This window comes from Nymphaea colorata, chromosome 1 (assembly GCF_008831285.2).
Source record: "Nymphaea colorata isolate Beijing-Zhang1983 chromosome 1, ASM883128v2, whole genome shotgun sequence".
Taxonomy (NCBI): Eukaryota; Viridiplantae; Streptophyta; class Magnoliopsida; order Nymphaeales; family Nymphaeaceae; genus Nymphaea; species Nymphaea colorata.
This window is the reverse complement of record NC_045138.2, coordinates 3,050,138-3,072,998: the sequence shown is the minus strand read 5'-3', so window position 1 is coordinate 3,072,998 and position 22,861 is coordinate 3,050,138. Positions and strand designations below refer to the sequence as shown.

Sequence of the window (22,861 nt, the reverse complement as noted above, 5' to 3'; positions counted from 1 at the left end):
TGTTTCTGATCGGATTTCCAATTCAAGTCGAATAGAACGAGCCCCGCTTGAGCTTAGGCAAGTCAATTGAACATCCAATGGCAATTCCATTCGTATTAAATTGTTCTTTTTGGTTTTCTCCCAGTTAATTTGCTTGCGGATTAATCCTTTTGGATACGTATAAAAGCAACTAGATGATTGCTTAAAAAAAACATAGGGCACTGGGCACGTTATAATGTTATATTGGAATTCAACAAGAACTTTGTTCACTTGGTTGGGGTTCTAAATTTAAAACCTTCAAGTTCAAAGAGGTCAACTTTTCATTACAGTGTCCTGGCATAAACTGGTAAAATTTGTACTCTAAACCCAAAAAGGAAAAAAATTATTGCTTTCAAATATGAAACCAAGGTACATGAGAAAGTAAGCAATAACATCCTAATTCTTAATTTTGATATATTTTCTCATGTTTTACCATGAGAAAGAAAGAAAGAAATAGTTTGCTATTCAAATGAATTACGAAGCTTCCACCAGCAATCATTCTCATGAAAACTAAAGTCTTTAGTGAGTAGGAGTTGAAGAACAGCTTTAAGGTGCATTTCCAGTGAAAGGCTTCAGGAGAATGAGGCCCCTGCTTTTATTAGCAACCTTTGCAACTTAATAACAAGAAGCTCCACCAAAACCACCCATTTACTGGTTACTGTTTCATTGTCGTTGCAATTAAAGGGTCTTTCAAGGGCATATATTGGCCTTTAGCAGTGATATAGAAAGCTGATTCAAATTCAGTTGCAGATGCCAGCTGCCGCTTGAGTTTATTTTTAAATAACTTCGATTTTGTTGTTTATATCACTTTTTTTTTTCAAAAAATGAATATTATGATATATTTTGCCAATTTATGCCAATCCAAAGAATCAATGCCCTGGCTGACCAAGAATAGGACCTGTGATCTTACAACAACAGCGATGTGGTTCAAGTTCTCTCCAACACACACATTCACGTAACATAACTTTGAGTAGCTAAAGTTCCAAAAAGAACAACTATCAGCTGATGGGCGGAAAGAAAGCTAAAAGGATGTATCAAATGAAACAGAAGGGTGCCACCATATCAGACGGCTAAATCTGGATTTCTGACAATCAATTCACAGATTTACAAGCTCCCGTAGCTGCTTTTACATGTCAATAGCACAAGATCTCCCAAGTTAGGATCCCTTGACACTGTACAATTTGAAAGACAAAAATTCGAGCTGAAAAGCAGCAAAGACTTCAGTATGCTACAAGAAGCGAGTCTACCTATATTTCAGCCATATGGCACCTGTGCAAAAAAAACCAACCAGATACAAGATTTCACAGTAGATTCCACCTGAGCTATTGGGGCTTCACAGCCTCTTGGCGGAGCACATCAACCAAAAAAAAAGCATCTACTTGTGATTGATCTTTTTTCCAAACCTTGAAATCTGCCGCAAAATAGCCTTCTTCATACCATTCTCTTAGTTCTTCAAGCGAAAATGGCCCTTGGATAGCCCCCGAGGGGTCGCCATACATCCAGAGTGCACTTTCACCCTCTGCACCACCCCCTTTTTCCAGACGTAGTGTTTCATGCTCACTGATTGGAGATTTTCTTTCTTGGGTTTCTTCTACTATAGTAGAATGCTGGTGAAAGTTAGAGCTATCAACACCGGTAGATGCTTTTTCTAGGCAACCGTCACCATGGTCACCATCAGCAGATCGCTTTTTCTGGTGACTCTTCTCATCATCAGCATCAGCAGATGATAACTGAAGTTTCATGGTGGGATCAATAGGAACGTTGCCTGCAACAGTACCAGGAAATGCATTTAAGTTTCATGAAGCAAAATTTCATTCTTTCCAATTTCCTCTAACAGAACGCGGACACGTCAAGAAAAGAGAGACATTTCAAGGTAATTGTGGCTCCTGATAATGTTTTAACGACTACAACATGGACATTTTTACTAGATCCTTAAGTAACCTAAGATCGTGAAACACTAGCTGTTAAACAGAATAAACTAATATTGAAGCCCCAGCTTCACCTTCAGGAGATTCTATGTTAATGATGACAGTGGCAGTGTCACTTTCTCCTTTTGCAGTAACAATCGCAATTTCATAGATATTGCCTTCATTTTCAGGAACTGAACACGGACACATCAAGAAAAGAGAGAAATATTTCAAGGTAGTTGTGGCTCCTAACAATGTTTTAACGACTGCAACAAGACCATTTACAATTACTAGATTCTTAAGCAACCTAAGATTCTGAAACACTAGTTGTAAATTAGGATAAAGTTCAATAAACTAATATTAAAGCCCTCTGCTTCACCTTCAGTGGGTTCTGTGTTAATTATGAGCATGGCAGTGCCTGTTTCTCTTTTTGCAGTAACATTTGCAATTTCAGTGATATTGCCTTCACTTTCAGGAACTTGTCTCTGAACAGCAGTGTTGGCATTTTCTGCTTCTTTACCCCCATGATCAGGAGTCTTGATTTCAGTGGCAACAACAAGAACCTCAGTTTCTGCGTCTGCAACAATAGTTGGGAGCTCCTGCACTAGCCGTGCTTGTTCATCAGGTCTCTGAAGTATTTCCAATTTTTCAGCATACTCCATGAGCTTATAGAGAGAAGAAATTAATTAAGGGAAACCACAAATTAACTGTAAGTATTATCAAATCAGGTAAGGTGCTCATGCCAAAACTTTGATGCAAGATATGTGAGTTCCGCTTTGGGTAGAAAGAAAACAATATTGACATGGCATTCTATTAGTGTTCAAAATCTATGCTCACCACATGCCACTTTATCAGTCATAAGCTGCCAAAGCTTTTCTCTGTCTCTCTCGTTCAAGCTTTTTTGACTCCCTTACATCTCTTTCCCTAGCTCATATATCAACCTGATAAATTTTCCATGGAGAAAAATACAAGCACATTGATTTCAATCCATTCAGGTAAAAGTCTTTTTACAGGTTCAGCAAGGATGGGCTGCTATAGATATATGCTGGTGAACCTAAAGTTGCAAACATATATCCATATTTTTCATTTTTTAAAGCCTGGCTTCTGAAGTAAGATAAGAAAATAAAGCTGAAGACCACAAAGTTTTCCTGTTGCAAGGAGACCAAAGCACTAAGAAGCTCATCTACACTCTTGTTGGACATCTTATGAGATTATCTTTATTCCCAAGTCTATTTAGATGTTTTATTTAAGTCACGAAGTTGTGAAATTACATTTAATGATTTCATTCCTAGAACATGATCTGTGGTTTTAGGTGAAAACAGTACAGCGTTCAAAGCAATTATTGCAAATATACAAAATGAGATCAGATCAGTCAGTCTAAAATAAAAAATCAATTTCTAAGAAAGGATATTCTCTGCGCCAACCCTTTTCATTTGCCCGTTTCATCAAATTCTGTAGCAGGACTATCTCTTTCTTAATTCTCTGTAAGTACATTTTTTACAACAGAAGAGTGTTAGAGCTACCAGAGAAGGATAGAGAATGCCTGTATTGTCAATTAAATAGAAGATAAATGAACAACAGGGCCTAAGCAATCGATGAATTTGCATCTTGATTTAGTGATCTAGTAGCAAAGTACATGGTTGGTTATATCCTCGTGTAGATCAAAAACCTTCCTCTCAAGCTCCTCCTGCAAAGAAAGGACATCTGATCAATTCTATAAACAATGAAGAAACCAAAAAAAACAAAAAACAAAAAGAACACACAAAAAATGCCAACAGGAAAAAACAAACTAAGGACACAACAAACAAACAGAAATATCCATGGTCCACCAGCTTCCCTAGCAAAAGATAGCTAGTCTTTTCACATATGGAGGACTGTGAACCATTGTCACAAATATCGTTTTCAGGTATAAAACAGCGAGGTTTTTCTTAGATATAATACAGCAAAGTTGTTTTTCTCAGGAGAATCTCAACAAAATTTAAAAAAAGATAAAAAACTAAAAATAAAATGTGAAAAATATGAAAATAAGAATCTGGCAATTAAAATATATAAAAAACATGAAAAAATAGGAAAAAACGGAACAAACGCGTAAAAACGTAAAAAATGTAAAAAAAACAAACAAAGGAAATAAAATGTGAATAAAACGCATTTTTTTGTGTTTTTTTTCATTTGACTTTTTTTTTCAAAAAAACATGTTTTTTCGTTTTTTTTTTTCGGCTGACTTTTTTTTTCGTTTTTCTCACGTTTTTTTTCAAATAAAATGTGTTTTCTGCTGTTTGAACATTTGTGGCAATTAGAGGAAAATGATTGCTTCCCTACCTGCTTCATGAACAATGAGACACTGAACTAATGTGCTGCCAGGTTTTAAAGGTCATACTTTACTCTCCCTCCTAGTTAGGGCAGAAGCAAGCCACACAGCCTCGAGCTTGGGATGTTTTTGATCCATAAAATAACAGGCTTGAACTCAGCTTGGCTGAGCCTGTCAAACAAACCTTAGGCAAAAAACATATATCTGTAGTCCCATGTAATCTCTGGACCACTTGAGAAAATCAAGCATGCTCGTTATGCATGTATAAAACGAATGCAAAACATCAAGATACTCACCACCGTTGGCCTTTTAACAAGACCTTGTCTCATAATCTGGCAAAGTTCTTCACACTCTTCCTGTGCATGAAATCTCAAAAATAAGAAACTTGACAAAATAATATGATAGGAAATATTGTAAGATGCTATGTTTTGTTTATAGATGAGACTGATGCAAAGTAAACAGGCATCGGTGGGATCAGGGATGTGAAAGATACAGAAATTTCAAGTTTCAATTGCCCCAATGTGTTGGATGCTAGCAAAAAACCTGATGATGGAAGACCTTTCTCACAAAAAAGCCTTTTGCCATTTTGGTTCATACCTCAGTAAATTCATCCTCAGAGATCATGTGAATACGAATATCTTTATCTGAATCTGACACAAGCAGGACTATGTTTGTTTGCATGTTTCCTGTTCTGTAATTCTCTGTTAGATTTTTTGTGCCTGAAAAGAAAAAGAGAATCCAGCCAGCTGGTTATTCCAATAAAACTAAAAGTATAAGGAGGCTATGAATAAGAGCGTGTTTTGTCATGCGACAACATATATGTGGTGCACGTTACATTAAGGGAACATGTGAGGTCCAAGGAAAGGACTTTACCAGTTACTTGAACAAGTGTATGAGAACTTCTATGAATTGCTTTAGCATCACTTCTGATTCTCACGAAACAACCTGTAACTTTACTATCAAATGACTCAACAGATTTGAGGAATTCCTCAACTAGACTCCGTTTTAGGTAAACTGCCCTGATATTTTTGACAGTTATGCAGGCAAATGCATTTTTTCCTGCTGCCATCGTATTTCGTTTCCATGCTGATTTGCCACTCTTTTGGTTAGAACCCAGCTTTCGACATTTTCTGTCATTCTCATCTTCTGAACTATAACTGGCCTCATCATCTGGCATTTCATTTGATGCAAAGTGTGGATCCAGCAAGTCATTGATTTTAAGACGGCTGATTGATTTTCTCCCAAAAAGTGCACGCAGCCTACTGTCACATAAAACCCGTTTTCTTTTGTGAGGATTCAGCAGCTTGTTTTCTTGTATGTATTCCTTAACAATCTCAAATACTTCAGCCTGAGAAAACTCCTTGTCGGTTGCTTTGCCAATCGATTGTAGAAAGCCTATCAGCTCCTTTGAACCCCAACCTATAAACTGCTTCTTTTTGGATTTGTATCTTTGCACAATTTTCTTGACCTTGCTACTAATGCAGGTGCCCTTGCTTCTGAAAGCTGATCTGCCAATGGTCTCAACATCTTCTTGTGAGTACTCTTTGTCAGTTTTCATGTCATCGTCAGAGTTTTTGTCTAAAATAATCCTAGTATCTTTGGAAGTTTTCTTTAGAATTTCATCAGCTTTGTGAAGATCATCTATTGACAATTTTTCTTTTTCCTTTAATATAGGCCAATAGTCCTTGAACAAAAATTCCAAGGTTTCCGTGTCTGTGAAATCCACTTGACCCTGAAAGTAGGTCCAAGTGAATAAACAGGAAAAGGATGTGCCACAAGAACAACTAATAAAAAGGAATAGCAGAGGTCTCAAGTCAAAGAAGACTCCATCCATTTATCTGCTAAAAAAAAGTAGAACATCTACAGGCAATTAGACATCCATGACCGTTTTAAGATCACTAGATTAACCTTTTATGTAATAGCAAGATTAGTGACACTGGGAAGGAAAAAAAAGTAAGTTCTATTTCTGGAGCCAAATTTCTTTAAAAGATAAACTCTATTGTACTTGACAAAACAATAAATATAAAATTTGAAACAGGTCCGTCTTTTGGTTTCTGAAGAGGGCTTTATCAAAAAGCCACCTTCTAAAATTCTAAATCCTCAAGTGAAACTTATTATCTAGGAGGCTGGGAACCGCAAACTGGACAGAAACTACAACACAACTTCCATAGAGTTTCTAAAGTATCAATATGGCTTTTCGTTACATGTTCTCTTCTGTTCCTAGAGGCTTATAACACATCTACCTCTAAAATCGCCTTAAAAATTTAGTGAGTTAAAATTAAGTTCATTGTAGTATAAGCTCGTAAGACCAACTTAGAAGATCGCCCGACCTTGTAAAACCAAAAATACATATAACAGAACATCTAAATCCTCAGTTCATATAATTTCAGAACACCAATTCAGAAGATCGTCTGACCTTGTAAAACAAAAAATAAATACAACAGAGTATCTAAGTTCCTGATCATTTATAGCTAGCACAATTCACATGATTCACAGAAGGAAAATGGACAGCGAGAGAAAGAGAAAGAAAGAGAGAGAGGGAGAGAGGTCCCATCAGTGACATGCTATAAAAATGCATTTAATACACACACACACACACACATATAGGATTTCTCTCTCTATCTCTCTTTCTCATCTTCCTCCTGTGAATCATGTGAATTACGCTACATAAAGATGATCGACGACCTAGATACTCTGTTGTATTTATTTTTGGTTTTACAAGTTCAGAGTCTTAGACGATCTTCTGAGTTGGTGTTCTGAAATTATGCTTCGATGAACTGAGGATTTAGATGTTCGGTTATATGTACGTTTAGTTTTACCAGATCAAATGATCTTCTAAGTTCGTCTTGTGAATATACATGCATTTGCTATAATCATTTGAATGTGCGGTCTAATTGTTGTTTTCTCATTCTTTCCTTAAATTCAACCCTACAGATCAGGTGATAGGTTTAACCGTTTAAGTGAAGATAAGCTTTTGGATCACCAGAAACAAACATGCATCAAGTTTTTCCTTTTTTGTGAACAAAAAATCAATTGCTGAAGAAACATCACATTTTCAAGAATGAACTTTATTTGGTCAAAAAACACAAATAATCAATCTATACTTTTATATCATGCTGGACACATCTATAGAATTATGTCAAAGCTACTTGGATTAAGATCCAAACGAGATTGATGTACAAAGGATATATATATATATATATATATATATCAACTTCATAAACTCTGCACCTATAACCTGGCAATCAGCATGAAGTGCTGGAAAATCAATTTGATACAAAATGCAGCTTTGCATATATTCACCAGAAAAGACCAACAGAGAGATGCGTTTAAGAAATGAAAAAATTATCTTGAAGCCTCTGTAGAGGCCAAATCATATTAGATAAGATAAAATCTAGAAATGGAAGAAGACCAAACAAAAAGCCTGCCCTATTAGCAAACCGGGAACAATATTTGGTTGCTAGCAGAGAATGTGTAGCTTACAGACGTCCAGAAAACATACCCCATCCGAATCCACATCCATGTCATTCTCTATCATCAAGGCAAGCTTCAGGCATTCGACACAAAATCCTTTCCCCTTTCTGAGGACCACAAAGCTGGCAGCTCCCATACATTGTGCACAGACAGACCTTGGACAGCAAAAGCATTGAAAGATCGAGCTCTTTTGACAAAGGAAGCACGAGTGCCAACCTATGCACGGAGGCCTACTGTCAAACAATAAAAGATACTGCTAACAGCATAAAAAATTTGGGACTGAAAGAAGAACCCATATATGAACAAGAAAACCACCATTGTGTATTTAAAAAAGGAGGGTCCGCCAACTACCACAAGATAAACTTCAGAATGCAGGTAATAATCATCTATAAAGACTATCTCTTTTCATCATTGAGCGCAACTAATAAGAGACGACCAAATTGTTGCTAACAAAAATGCATTTTACAGATTCATCGACATAAACCAAGAAACAGAAGTACCTACCACATGTCCAATATTCATCTAACTCCAAAAACTTGAGATCTTTACCCACACAGGGTGCATGATATGCTTTTAAGCATGACCTGCCACAACAACGCCTCCAATATTCAGGAAGTAGAAATGTTACTTGCAAACAGGTATACAGCATGTACTCAAGGAAGTTTGCAGGAAATGGTACAGGCAACTTCATCCTCTCGCCACAGTCCCAGACGCATTTAAACATGGTATACCTCTAACCGTTTGCATCCATAGGTAGTGTACTATATGCATGCATGCATGTAGCCCTGCATGCGCACAAGTATACATGCGTACCCCACAAATCCATTACCATATTTTTCGTCATTCATGTGCAAATGCATTCCCACATCCGTCATAATACATACATACACAAAGCACAAATACAGGTGGCTCAAGCTCTGGAAAACTATGCACATGGGTCATGTCGGTTTCCATCTACATGATAAGAACCGAAAATAGACCATCTTCATACATTGAGAGCATATCTATTCCAGAGATGAGGAGGATGCATTTAGTCGAAATGCTAAGCAAGCAAGACGCCTAACTTCAGTGTCGACCAATGCATACATCCATTCATTAAAAACCCACCAAGCCCAACAAGCCGAAAGCGGAGAGATATGACAAAAGAAGCGGAGCCACTGCTTCTCTCCCATGGGCGTCCGTGCTGTTCACCAGTTGAAAAATCATGAAGGGTTCGGAACAAAGCAAAACTGCAGAACGAAAATGAGCAAAACCCAATAAAGCATGGCCGTCGGTGTCACATAGAAAAAACGGTTTTCCTTACTTGAAATCGCAAATACGGAGCTCCCCACCATCTTTGCAGAAGAAACAGACATCCTCTGCAATCTCTTCCTTTCGCTCGCCGTCCATCTCTGAATATCAGTTTTCGAAACGATTTTTCCTTCTCCAGAGAATGAAGAAACAAAGGAAGATGGAGAAAAAGTCTTATGAGTTCGTCTTTGGCAAGAGTGTTAGTACTAAAATGAGGATGGAGAAACAGTAGTCTTTGGGTGGAGTAACAAGAAAAACGCCAATACCAGACGTGGAGGATCAGAATATGGAACAAAAGGTCGTTTGAAGAATGTAGACAATTTTCCGGTCGCCGGTACGCCGGAAAGTAGAGAGAGAGAGAGAGACCTTGGGTTCCGGCGCTGAACAAGTCACCACTCCCGGAGGCTACAAGAGGAGGGGCATTAGTTGCAGGTTTATTGAGAAAACTACAAATGGGCACTCATGTTTTGGGCGTATAACATATTGATCTTCGTTAAAAAGCTAACAAGGAGGACCTCACCTTCAGCGAAAAAGAAGTTCCTTATATAAGCCGCAAAACCAGAAAATGAAGAGAGAGAGAAAAAAAAAGAGAGAAAGATTGTGCTCCTTCATCAGGCCTCTCAAAAAGAGAGAGAGCTTCTCTTCCATGGGGCCCTTTCTCTTATAATTTTCAGGCATCATTTTACGCACCTCTCTCTCTCTCTCTCTCTCTTTTTTTGTTTTATGCAAAAACGAAGGCCCAACCTACTGGCTCAAAATGTTACACTTAAATTTGGAAACACTTTTATTTATCCATTTTTTTGTGAAAGCCAAGATGGAACTTCCCTTGCATTCTTAAGAACAAGATGCATGCTCAACTTAAAGCTCACGTCCATATCGTTTAGGGAAAGCAGCAAATAACAATATTTGACAAATATAGGGACAAGAGAAAATGCAACTTTACAACACCTCTCATTTGTATGTTGGAATGCCCACAGGAGCGTTCGGTCAAAAAACAACCTTGTTGGTTGTGTACCTAGCGAGTGTTCTTAGATGATACTTTGTCATGGTAATAGCTGATATTTTTGCTGCAAGTATGCAACCAAGAAATTGCAACTGTGAACAGTTTGTCCAAAAAAAAAATTAAGGTAAAAGATGCAGTGAGAAAAGACAAATTTACAAATCTCTCAATTTCGTTAGCTTAACAAGAAAGGTCGCTGCCTACCAAATTCCTATGAAGCAACAAAGACAAAGGAAATTTTGAGCAGTTTTAAGTGGAAGTAGAATGCCTTGAGCGTGATGTATATTTGAGGCTGATAATGGCAGTAAGGTTGGCCAAACTTGCAGGTACCTTACCACTTAAGCCATTTTTCGGTGATATTCCTCAAGATATTTTCCATCAATTCATATGAAGATGCCATGGGTCTATAGAAATTGATGTAGATTGTATTTTTCATCAGTTATTACTTGCAGGTATGTCACCACTTTAATGTAAATTAATTTTTAATAATAAAATATTTATCATTATTAAAATAAAATAATGTACCGAGTGGACCTGGACCGATTCTATATAGGGTCTGAACCCGAGTCCGATGCCCAGCCTTATGCATGGCGCTTATAACTCAGGTTAGTGACGAGAGAGGGGACTGTGGCCCTCCTCATACCTGGGGCATTCTTGTCATTAAAAAAAAAAAAAAAAGGACCTTCTCTAGTAGGGCCCCCTTATTAGCCTTTAAAAGTTGAGGATCAATATGTTATATGTCTAAAACAAGAGTTCCCATTCGCAAATTTTTTCCAGTTTCTTTACTAACCCAGTCCGAACCAGTGTCCGTTCGGAGAAAGTTACGTATGTACAATCGTGTGACCCAGTTTCTTTAACTGGCTAGTATGAACCGAGTTTTGGTTTGTTCTTCTGAGGTTTAGCTTAGTGATGACAAACACTGTTAAAGCCCCTTTTCAAAATTCAACAGAATCCGAAAGGTTTTTTTTCATTTGTCTCGTCGCCTTAAAGCTACTTTAGCGGTACACCGCACGGTCTGCCTCTTTCTTTCCTCTTTTTTATGTGTATGATCAGGACATGTTCTTTGCATAAAATGATAAGCACCTAAATCTTAGGTGATTCTATACTGTGCATATGGGTGATGATTCCCGAACTCTAGAAACCATTCCAGCGTCCGTCACAAATTTGGATTGTGGCATGCTTGTTCCTCTGAAAAACATTGCAGAAAGCATTTTCTTGCTGCAAGGTTTCAGACATGTTTGATTGCCTTTGATATACTCTGACACAAGATCTTACTGATTTAAGATCCGTGAACATAAAATCAAGTCCTCCTTCCTATAGTGCAGCCTTTTTTGGATGTACAAATAAAATGAAGATTTCAAATATGTCCTTACTTTGATGAACTACAAATCATGTAAAATCTACAACAATCAAAGTCCTCCCAAAAATTCTTCGATTTGGCAGCTCATCATTGTCAAGATCTTTTTTCAATTTTTCACTTTTAACTGCGAGAGGGGTCTCTTGTGTTCTTCGAAAAACAAAATCATGACGAGCGTTTTTTACAAACCTAATATGCACAACCAAAAGTGACTACTTTAGGTTTCGTTTCATTACAATGGATCTGAGAACTAAGGTGATTTCAGAACCTTAATGATTTTTAGATTTTTAACATGTAAGGTTTAAAGTTGAACTTATTAAAAAAATAACTACTTAAAGAACGTTTTAATAATAACTACTTAAAGAACGTTGCAGCAGGCTGACAGCATCACGAATGGCACATGTGGCAGATGCCATGGATCTGTGATTTCTAATCACTGAGCTAAATTTCACCTCGCGGTGGTGGCGGTGGGGGAGAGGAAGCTAAGGGTGTCGAAGAGCATGAATTCTGTTCGCCAGGAAAACCATGGTAAGAAAAGGCATCCCCTTCATTTCTCTACATCCAAATATTGTCTTTGGTTTGGCCAAACCTCAAACACTGACCATAAATTCAGAAGCAAATAATCAAGTTCAAGAAAATCCACAGGACGCTTCCAGCAACAGGCAGGGCCGAAGAACATATGCTGAAATGCATCGATAGGTTCAATCTAAATCTGCATATTGGCAAAAGGGTCTTTTGATAATATTTCATCAAGGACAAGTTTTCTGGCTGGATTAAATGCAGTGACAGGTCCAAAAGAAATGGAGTCCATTCATCAGGAGGTTTCTAACCCTCAAAAGCTCCCAACTTTCGCTAATATTGTAAGAATCAGAACTCCAATGTCCAGCAGAACAAATCCGGAGACGTTAAAGAACTAGCACACTTTCCCATGTTCTTTGACAAGAACATAAATCCCAATAAAAAGCATTGAGATAAGACAGCAGTATAAAAAATGATAACCATGAGATAAAGAAGCATTCCTTAAACAACCAAAAAGAAAACAATAAAACAAAGATTCACTACAAAACAAGAAGGCAAAATAAAACTCTTCTCCGCTTCTCTCCTAAACGGCAAACAGCTCAATTACCAATTTTCCCCTATATCTAACAGCTGTTTTTATGGTTCCTCAGCTCATCCTCTGTGCAGCTTCCTTGGCCAGAAGCTTTTCTTTTGCCTTAGTTTTCGCCTGTGATTTAGAACCCATAATACCACCACCCCATTTCTTCCTGTGCTCATCATATTTGTCGTTGAAGTTTGCCTGCAGCACAACGTTAAGTAGACAATAAATTATTCAACGAGTTGCTTGTGAAATGGTTTGATATACCAATATGCTTCCTCTAACAAAAATTACCTTAACAGCCTCAATAATCTTGCTGAATTCCAATTTGTCCTCATTCTTCACAGATGTTAGACAGAGAGCAGTAGCAGTCTTCTTGTGAACAATCTGAAAACAAGTGGAACCAAATTTATAAACATGTAATAGGCTATCAGTATAAAAAAAATCAGGAAATGAAAATTATTTAAATGGATTACCGCCCCAAGACGTGCTTTTCCTTTCACTATGCAATATGGGATTTCCATTTTCCGGCACAAAGCAGGCAACCACACAACCAGCTCAATTGGGTCGACGTCATGAGCAATAACCACCAACTGGGCCTTGTTCTAGACAAGAAGTGTAGCAATAGAAAAGCAAAGCGAGTTATATAATGACTTCAGCAGACAAATTAACCAGGAGGGAATAACATACGCTTACCTGCTCAATAAGGTAGGTCACGTGATTGATCCCATACTTAACAACAATGGGCTTCTTCACCTCTACGGGCTTGCCTTCTGCCTCTGCCTGAGCCCTCTTCAAAAGTCTTTCCTTCTTAGCAGCTTTGTCCTCAGGGCGATACTTCAGCAGCATCTTGAAAAGATTGGATGCTGAAAAGAAGAAGACACGCTTCCAAGTCACATAAAATCAAAATCTGAGATTCCAAATCACATACAATCTCTGGCTTCTAAGGAAATCAAATGGGAAGAAGATACGGTCATACAACTGCAGTTCGTAGTGCAGCATTTTTCAAAAAAATCTGGGTGTATGTGTGGCAAGGGTATAATTTTATAGACCTCTGCTTGTGCTTCTTTGTAGAACAAGCTTACATGCACATACAAGAAAGATATATATGTAACTGAATTATAGTGTAACATAAAAAACCAACAGCTGCATCTAAATTGTACTAAAGCGTGGCATGCATATGTGGCATGGACTAGATTAGAAGATTTCAGCCAGCATCATAAATGAGAGGAGCAATGAAACAGAAAGCTAGGGTAGACTTCAGAAATGCAAGAGTAATAAAATCACGAGTGAGTAAGAATAACATATTGGAAGAATTTTGGTCAACAAAATTGTGAAAGCACCACACGGAAAAGGAAGGCAGATGAGACACAATTAACTGAGACAATCAAAGAGCCATTGAAGAGTAAAATGAAAAGAGAAGAGAGAGACAGAGACAGAGAGACTCACCAACGTTCTTGTCAAGCGTCTTTGTGAACTGGTTCAAAGCAGGAGGAACCTTCAAACGCTGCTTCAGAATCCTACGTTGCCTTTGAATACGAACGACTTTGGGCCATTTGACAAACCTGTGCAGATCCTTTTTGGGGGGCAATGCACCACCAATTCCAAATTGTTTTGGCCGCTTTTCAAACAATGGGTTCACAACCTTTTCCTAAAGAGACCAAAACGAAACTGAGAATCGCCCATAAGGCATCTTACGAATGAGAACATCTGAAATAGCTAGTCTGGATACAACCAATTTATGAAGATATCTAGAAGAAGATGCAGTTCTTAAATTCTTAATCCAACTACCAGTTCAAGTTCAATGTCCCATTAATATCATCAAAAATAAATTCAAGACGCTCAAAATGAAGAAAGATCCTTACAACTTTCTTCTTAGCAGGCACTGGCGGCTTCCCTCCCTTCTTTGGGGCCTGAAAGAAAATTTGACGGTAAGTCAAGCATCATTCACGAATATAAGATGCAAGAATACATTCACAGCTTCATGTTTATAAGAGTGCAAACCAATTCTTTCTTCTATGATATTATTGACACAGATTAACCGCACTTGATGCCATATAAATCTACGTCCATAGATCTTACGGTTTTGAGGCACTAGTTTCCAGGTGCAGCACGACCAACCACGAACACAATTGGTTACCTATGTATACTTCATGTGTCATATAGCGATAATCAATTTAAAGAGTTCAAAAGGAAGACTTCCGGAGCACCATGTCACTTTTAACGAGCTATTTTTGGCTTTATATTGGTACAAATTACACCACAATTAAAAAAAACAATACCAACTTCAGGAATTGACAACAAAATACACGAGCAATATACCTAAACGGTGTACTTTCAAGTGTTAACTAAACCGGTCTCAGTAGGGTGTCGCCGATGCATCCCAACATTTGGATCATAGCGGGAAAGCGAAAGCACGCGCACAGGAACAAGAATATCCCAATTTGTAGTTAACTGGTCGTCATCCCACAATCACATTTTCTGTTATCGACAAGGAACTCCAACAACGCCGACAGAACAAAAAACCTCACTAACACCGTTAACCTTCAACCAAATGTCACTCAACAAGCTAACTAATCACCAACAAAACTCCATCACATACTAAAACACGAATTTTTACAACAGCCGTATGAAGAGGATAGCAACGAAAAAGCCAACAAAAACCTACACAAAAGGAAATAGTCTAAAAGAGCCAAATGAACAAAATAAAATGAACACCATGTGAAGAGAGAAAGAGAGTGTGTGTGAGGGTCATTCCGATCGACGAAGAATCGAAGCAACCAAATTCCGACCGGTTCATCGAAACAGGGCATCAGGAAAAAGACAGAGGAGGATCTCGCTTACCATTTTCCGACTACAAAACCCCTCTCCCCCTCGGCTTCTGCGGCTCGACTTCCCTCCCCCTCCGCAGCAAGGCCAGATGCAAGAGAGAGAAACTCGGCGCAACCTCCCTCCTTATACTCAGCGTTCCCCGATAGATGAAAACCCTAGTGCCTGCTCCTCGTATCATGGATGAACGGTCCAGATGCAAAGATCCAGACCGAGAGATTGGAGATCTGAGACTCGGCATGGAAGGGATCGAAATGCCTGACCCGAACATGTTCGGCCTAGCTGGGGAAATGGTCACGTTCAGGTTCAGCCCACACGGGACGTAAATGGGTTCCATTCGGATCGGACCTAGTACTTACCAAATCTGATTTGATACAATCGGATCTCTCTTCATCAGATTTGTCATTAACACTTGGACCCGGACTTAATCTTTTATTTAAACCAAAATTTCAAATTTAAATCTGATCAGGTTTAATCTGGATGGACAGGAGTGACTTGCCGCCGGCCAAATCTTCTATCCGACTCCTCATGTCCTTAAGGTATAAGACCTACTTTTGGTGTCTTAGAGTTGTCCCCTGTCTACTGCTTTCCAACACCCAAATCATCAAATCGAATTGTTTTGCCACTAATTCGATCCTAATAACATCTATAAAATTTCTTAGAAGGTGTTTGTTAAAAAGAATGCTCCGTTCCTTTGGAATGAAATATTTCATTAAGCTTGGTTCCAGTAAGCTGTACTCAATCGCTTTTTATGGGTCATTTGGCAAATGTAATATTATATGAATGTTTCATAAATCTACCAAAAATTTGAGGCATATTCATTATATAACACTAAAACTAAGTGCCCATGAATCTAACTCAATCCTGAGCACAGATTCATGTATATATATAACATTCAGATAACGAGGTAACATTCTTCATAACATACTGAAAGAAACTTTTGCTCCACAAATTTCCAAACAGCCTTAGTTGTTCTCCACTTCATCAGGGTATGAGCAACTGACTCAAATTCAATCCTTACATACCAAACATCTATTAATTAGCCATTGCCACACCAAAAACATTACATTTGAACTTAGTCCGAAGTTAATAATATGTTATTTGTCACAATAAACAGGTTCCACTTGGCCCACAGGCGCCCAGATCGAGTAATACTCTTTTTTAACTGGACCATAATGTTGGAGGCATTTATAGATTTCGGATCTACTTAATGTGGTCACATTATCATTTCCCCAACAAAGCAGGTCCTGCCCAGCATTGAGCATAGCATGTTTAATCCATGTAGAGAAGGAGATATCAAAATCCTGCCGATCTACTTAGCTATTTCATATGCTTTACAAAATAATCAAAGAACTTCATGCAAATATCAAAATTCTATAATGGGATTAGGTAGGAGACGATACCCATGTAACTCATCTCTAATTTTCTGTCCAAAACATAATATCAACACCATCACCTATTTTTTATGACATTACCAGAGTGCATTTGGTCAACCCATTGTCGTTTATGCGTATTATACACCAAGAAATTTCTCAGGTATAATATGACAAAGTTATAATATGACAAAGTTGTATATCTCGAGAAAATCTTGATCCCCAAAACACGTTGAGGCAGCAGTTGGCTGGACATCTAAGTTTTTTTTTTTTCATTTTTCTTCGTCTTTAAAAAAGATTAGGTCACCACAAAAACTTAGCTTAGAACTTAATTTGTTTTCGAGATCACTTCTACTATTTTGATCTATGATGGAAATTCTAAAAAAATATAAAAAATTTAATAAAATCTTTAAAATTACATAAAAATAAAATAAATAAGGAATTACGAAAAAAACATTTTAAAAAACGCATATTATATTTTTTTGTGTTTTTTTATGTTTTGGCATTTTAAGAAAAGTGCTTCTTATTGCCCGTCTTTTTGGCTGACTCATTTTTGGCATGTATATCATGTCTTTTTTATTAATACGCGATATTTGTGACAATGGTTCTACTTCACCATAAACTGCTTTTCTCAAGATAATTTTTTTCTAGACAGAATTAGAGGGGTCTTCAACCTGAAAGCTAGATATACCATCTGGGTGCTGTTATAAACATCGACTAAGCCAACAATTCCCATGGTAGTAGGGCAACACATAATCTGCCTATTAACCATATGTATGTTCGATCATAACTTCCCATATGAAACTATGGCAGTACTCTCATGGTAGTAGGGCAACACATAATCCGCCCGCGGACATGCCGTCAGTAAACATTTATGCTTTTTTTACAATATTTCCATCCGCCGCTACAAACAGATCTATACTATCACCATGGTTATATCGTTGATGAAATCGGCTTTTTACTTACAAGACTTCTGTCCATCAGGTAAAACGTATGTTTTTTTCGATCCGTTCGGTTGGATATCTGATTCAAATCGGATATATTGACATCCCTATTTTTTACCAACACACGAGTTCTTTCAAACTCTCACATGAATCTTCTTCTACATTGAAAGCTATCACCAAAGAATTATTAGGGTTTACTTTGATCCCAAGTTTAATCTCAAATTTCTCGAAAACCACTTCACATCAGCCTTGCAACTATTCACACAAAAGAACTCTAGGAGACAAATTTTGATCCTACAAATTTGGGCTCTTTAATGTGATTCCTAGCCATTTCCCATCTCATTCTTCTTGAGAAAATCTCAAAGATGAGAATGAAAAGGAAAAGCCAAACGGGATCGCTTTCTCTAATACCCTTGTAATCAGCTCGCAAAGAATTTCAGGTGAACAAGAAGTTAACAATTTACTACTCAAAATTGACCCAAAACTTCATCTTGTCTCCAGGGTCCTGAGCTCTGTTACGACCTGGGTGGGTAGTATACCACATTCAGTTTGATGGAGCACTCCCACTTTTTACAGCCGAAGAGAATAGCACCCACAAGAATTGAAGTGAGGACATATCCTATATGCATTTTTCACCTCAACCAGCTATTCTACGCCCTTGATGCCAATTGTCAAAGGATTCACCAATGCAAAACGTTGCTATATATATATAAACCTTGGCAAAGGTCCAAAGTCAGAGCTTATGCTCATTATATCTTAATTCAATTCCAGAGATCCGAACTACATGTCCAAGTTGTAGTCTAGATACAATTAGTGGAGATCCAATTGGACAGGTTGTTACCAATGGTGAAGAATATAAAGACACTGCAACTCCAATCTCAAGGTTAAGGGTGTGAAACCAGATTTGAATCAGTACTACAGGTGGTCTGCAGCTGATCAAAGTTACCGGAAGCGTTTGATAGCTTCCGATTTGAGATTTGAAGTGATTTAAAATGATTGAGAATCTCAGATCTATGGATTTAGTGTCAAACTCGCCTCTCAGCGACCTCAACTGATGATTTCAAATCCTCTTTTTTCACATAATTATAAAAATCTGGTGTTTGTTTACTATGTGGGTATCGCATAAAAAGGATCTTATGATGACAAACTTTGATTGGATCTATCCATGTCAATCTATTAGGGGCCATTTGATGCATTGGAAATATGGAATTAGAAAGAAGTTTCCAGAAACTTATTTCAGAAATTGAATAAATGAAAACAAAATCCAAATTTTCGAAACTCATTTGTGTTTGTTGGACTTGGGTTTATGTTCAAGGAAATAAATTTCTCAGTGTTTGATAGGAATGAATAATGAAAATGAGAATAGTTGCATTAAGCATTGCTTTGAGAGTCCACCGATTACTTTTCCTGGACCAGAAAAAAAATATCTGAAAACCAGCTATTTTTTTCATCCAAGGTTTGATGGGCAATTTTTTTTAAAAAAATTTGAATGTTATTTCTAGTACTACAGGAAATATCCATCAAACGGGCCCTTAGAATTTTACTTGAGGAAACTATCTGGGGTTGAAAAACTCAAACGTGTTTGATCGCTTAAAACTATAAGCATTCACAGGGTCATAGTCCATGTTGGCAATGAGAAGAAGTTAATGCTTCTTGAAATTTGAACTAGAGACTGGCTACCTTCTAGCTCCTAACATCCGCTACTTTTCCTTAAAGGCCGTCCTTGTAAATTTGTTAACTAGGTCATTTTCATGTTGACTTTTTTCCCCAACCAGTTTCATTAAGTGGCCTGGTCCTTGATGACTTCCTCACAATAAAAAAAATAAAAATAAAGCAAGTTGATTGAATAATTTAATAATTTACACTTACCTTTCAAGGTAAAACACCTCTATAATATAGAGCAAATTATAGAAAGTGAAAAAAACTTAATTTCCAAAATGTCTATTTCATTCTCAAAAATAGCTAAAATGCCCCCAAAATCTTACGGTGGTGCACGCAAAGCAGTTCAGGTACTTAGAAACATAATCACAAAAAACATGTTTATTTAAAAAAAAAAATCGTGATAAATTAAATTACCGTTTAAAACTTTTAAAAAACATGTTTTTTAAAAAACGTTAAAAAACAGAAAAATGGGGTTTTAAAGAGTTTTTCACGTTTTTAATTTTTTCATGTTTTCATGCCATTTTTTTCATTTTTTATTTTTTATTTGTGACAAATCTACTTATTTTTCATGTTTGTGTTATTAGTTTCTCACTTATTTTATTTTTCATTATTTTTAATTTTTTTAGTTTTAAAAATTTACCATATTTTTTTTTCTTTTTTTTTTTCAAGTTGGTCATGTTATACTTGAAAAAAACCTCACCGTTTAAAACTTCAAAACATTATTTGTAACAATGCTTAAAAATAATATTAACATGTAGACTACAAGAACTAACTATAAGCTATAAACTATCATGGACATTTTGATGCAGTGATTACATGTAGTGGTACTTGTGTATACTTTCTATGTTCTTTTTCAAAAATTCCACATGCAATTAATACTTTGACTCTCGAAAGGTACTCTACATAAGTTGAATATTGGACGCCGCCTCATAATCTTTTCATATTTATTTAATATACATATTTTGTGTGTGTGAAAACAGGTTTTTTATTTTAAAAATTTGGTTGAACAGAATGCAGGTCCTACCCACCGACGTGCTTGGGTTTATAAAGCCGACACACTTTATATATATATATGTATATATATATATATATATATAGTTTTAAGTGGTTCTCTCACAGTCCTATCAAAAGGTTGGTCTTGGATCACAAGTTAGATCGAAACTTCATGTTCACACCTTCAGTACATGCATCAATGTGTTTTTTGGATTTTGTGTATTTTGGTTTCTGTGGGTTTCCTTTTCAGAGAGACGTGGAAGCGAAGCTAGTCATTATTCAAGTAATATATAACATATAGTTTATATGTATATATTATAAAATATGTAAGTTAGTTGATGTCCAAACCACTACTTCGTTTTCAATGGTTAACCACAAACCTAAGTTGCAAACCGTGGTTAAAATTGGGTCTCATTGCAAGTTTTCCAGACAGTTTACTAAATGTGCTGGTGTTGCTCGAGGGGGTTGGTAGGCGGTTGGTTCTTGATTTGATTGCATAGATTGCATATAGGTTCATATTGTTAAAAGCGCCCATGTTATTCACATTACTTCATATTGGCCCATAGGATACAAAACTAGGTTTTCAGATTTTGTTTATAATATTGTTTTTAAATCAATTCATTTAAAATTTAAATTTACAAAATTAAAAAACAAAGAATACAAATGGACACATAATGATATATATCGGCTGATACGCAATAGCAATGCACAAACTAACTTCTCGCTGGTACCATTTTTTACTAGATTGAAAGACAAAGTATCATAACTGAGTGATAAAATCTGAACCTTTTCCATCACAAGTGTTTTTTTGTGAGTATGAGTCATATTTCATCCTACCACTCGACTGAGAGCAGATGGCAAGGGCCTTGGCCTCCCTAAGAAAAAAAAGTTACATGTAAATTTTAAAAAAATTTGTTTGTCCTATATAAAAATTTTTGAAATATTATATTTCAGGTCTTGTTAAAATTTTGAAACTATAATTCAGTTCTCTCTCATAATTGTCGTCATCGCCGACAAAAGTTCCGGTACCATATGATCTCTGGTTGGTAAATTTATCATTATCATCGAGTTTTTAGCTCGAGCACATGATGCATTCCAAGTTAATATATATCAATAATGTCAAACTTCATCCCTTCTCCATTATGTCAGCCAGATTTGGATGCATTGCATTTCTCCCTTCTTTCTTACTTAATGATATTACTTGTAATTAATTCAATGATATTATATAAAAATGTTTTTAAATGTTTTTAACAATCTCTGTCTTCCATGACCTGTAAATCGTAGCATGCTTGCGCAAATCACACGTGGAGTATCGCAACTCGCGGGTTAAAATAGTATTCTTTAAAGAAAATAAAATATTGTGTCAAATTAAAAAAAAAAAACACGTTTCTGACAATAAATATTTGTCATAATTTTAACCAAGTTTTCAATATTAATCAAACTCCACTGTGCCTAACAGAGAGCTGAAGCTTCCACTTTTAGCCCTTTGTTTTCGTATGGTATAGGGTTTGTTTTTGGTGCTTTGAACGAGTGGGTCGATTCGAAATGTTATTTTTATGTCTTTCTTAGAATATTTAGGCGAGATATTTTTATCAAATGGGTGGTTCAATATAAGAGCATCAGTGTTAGGAACTTGTACTAGAAATGGTCTCCATTGGATGAACAAAAGTTTACCATCATAAAGTCTTATCTCAACCATATGATGTCAGCTTTTATGGAATTATTACCGTCATCATATGTCATATTAACCATATGATGTCAGATCCATAAATGTATATATATTCATAGTTAGCTTTGTCTCCTTCTTGAATTCATTTTAAAACAAAAAAGTGTAAATCAGAGTTGGTCTCCCCATGTAAAATAATAAAAACAATGAAAGTTTCTCTTGTTATTATTAAAAAATAAATTGAGATAGTTTGTAAACTTGGTAAAGTTATATATATATATAAAAAAAAAAAAACTTAGGTCATGTTTGATTACTGCTAGTCTTAGGTTCATGATTTTGAGGTCCAACCCCACTCCCCTCCCAACTAGGGCTGCACATGAGCCGAGTCGAGCCTGACCTTGGCCAATTCGAGCTCGACTCAACCACACAAAATCAAACTCGAACTCTACTCATTTAATCAATTTAACTCGATTAGGCGTTAACTCATTTAGTGTTCACTCGTGTAACTTGTGAAAATTTGTATTTACTCTAAAAGTTAAAACTGGTGAAACGGTTTTGGCAATATTATATAGAGTATCGGTCTGAGAGTCAAGTTGAGTATGAACGAGTCGAGTTTCTGAAACTCAAACTCGACGAGTCAAGTATGAGCTGAGTTTTTTCGAGCGAGTTTGAGTCGAGCCCGAGTTGGCTAGGCTTATTGGGCAACCCTATCCCGGAACCAATCAGATCACAAATCCACGCTTCTTACACTACGGCATAGATTGGAGATGCACAGTTTTATCAAACTATAAATTTTTAACAATCGCGAATTTCAAATCCCTTTGGATCTGAAATCCGTGGGGAATCAAACGCAACCTAAAAGAGCTCGTGAGCTTTGACAATGCTTCACAAGGCACATGTGACAAAAGTGATTGGGGTTTGACAATAAGGCGGCCATAAATGAG

General features: G+C 36.8%; 2 protein-coding genes across 10 annotated transcripts; both read right to left on the bottom strand.

Annotated features, from left to right (window-relative positions):
* Positions 1-1,050: 1,050 nt before the first annotated feature.
* LOC116266656 (uncharacterized protein At5g08430-like) lies at positions 1,051-9,684 on the bottom strand. Of its 8 annotated transcripts, none has more exons than XM_050075457.1 (12): positions 9,518-9,684; positions 9,011-9,402; positions 8,815-8,890; positions 8,212-8,291; positions 7,736-7,923; positions 5,107-5,965; positions 4,831-4,952; positions 4,530-4,589; positions 3,562-3,612; positions 3,338-3,407; positions 2,305-2,592; positions 1,051-1,783 (listed from the first exon to the last, which is right to left on the bottom strand). In XM_050075457.1, exons 2-12 carry the CDS (start codon positions 9,060-9,062, stop codon positions 1,341-1,343), a joined length of 2,289 nt encoding a protein of 762 aa, XP_049931414.1. In that variant the 5' UTR covers positions 9,063-9,402; positions 9,518-9,684; the 3' UTR covers positions 1,051-1,340. The 8 variants fall into 8 exon arrangements, with proteins under 8 accessions (XP_049931414.1, XP_049931416.1, XP_049931415.1 ...); XM_050075459.1 differs by lacking the exon at positions 8,815-8,890 and having other exon boundaries at positions 9,011-9,130; positions 9,264-9,402; positions 9,518-9,683; XM_050075458.1 differs by lacking the exon at positions 8,815-8,890 and having other exon boundaries at positions 9,011-9,127; positions 9,264-9,402; positions 9,518-9,683.
* A 2,655-nt stretch (positions 9,685-12,339) lies between these two features.
* On the bottom strand, positions 12,340-15,424 carry LOC116246498 (60S ribosomal protein L7a-2). 2 transcript variants are annotated; one of them, XM_031618406.2, is made up of 7 exons: positions 15,295-15,424; positions 14,316-14,363; positions 13,900-14,095; positions 13,147-13,316; positions 12,927-13,055; positions 12,745-12,837; positions 12,340-12,651 (listed from the first exon to the last, which is right to left on the bottom strand). In XM_031618406.2, exons 1-7 carry the CDS (start codon positions 15,295-15,297, stop codon positions 12,520-12,522), a joined length of 771 nt encoding a protein of 256 aa, XP_031474266.1. In that variant the 5' UTR covers positions 15,298-15,424; the 3' UTR covers positions 12,340-12,519. The 2 variants fall into 2 exon arrangements, with proteins under 2 accessions (XP_031474266.1, XP_031474265.1); XM_031618405.2 differs by having other exon boundaries at positions 13,900-14,101; positions 15,295-15,422.
* Between the last annotated feature and the right edge of the window lie 7,437 nt (positions 15,425-22,861).

Bases quoted from the DNA above. Each gene is read 5' to 3' on its own strand.
- LOC116246498 (XM_031618405.2), bottom strand. The intron at 14,102-14,315 runs GTAAGGATCTTT...TGGTCTCTTTAG, and splicing joins TGCCTGCTAAGAAGAAAGTT to GAAAAGGTTGTGAACCCATT. The intron at 13,056-13,146 runs GTAAGCGTATGT...CTTCTTGTCTAG, and splicing joins TGACCTACCTTATTGAGCAG to AACAAGGCCCAGTTGGTGGT.
- LOC116266656 (XM_050075457.1), bottom strand. From the start codon at position 9,062: ATGTCTGTTTCTTCTGCAAAGATGGTGGGGAGCTCCGTATTTGCGATT. The intron at 4,953-5,106 runs GTAAAGTCCTTT...TTTTCTTTTCAG, and splicing joins TACACTTGTTCAAGTAACTG to GCACAAAAAATCTAACAGAG. The intron at 1,784-2,304 runs GTGAAGCAGAGG...GTACTGTTGCAG, and splicing joins TAACACAGAACCCACTGAAG to GCAACGTTCCTATTGATCCC.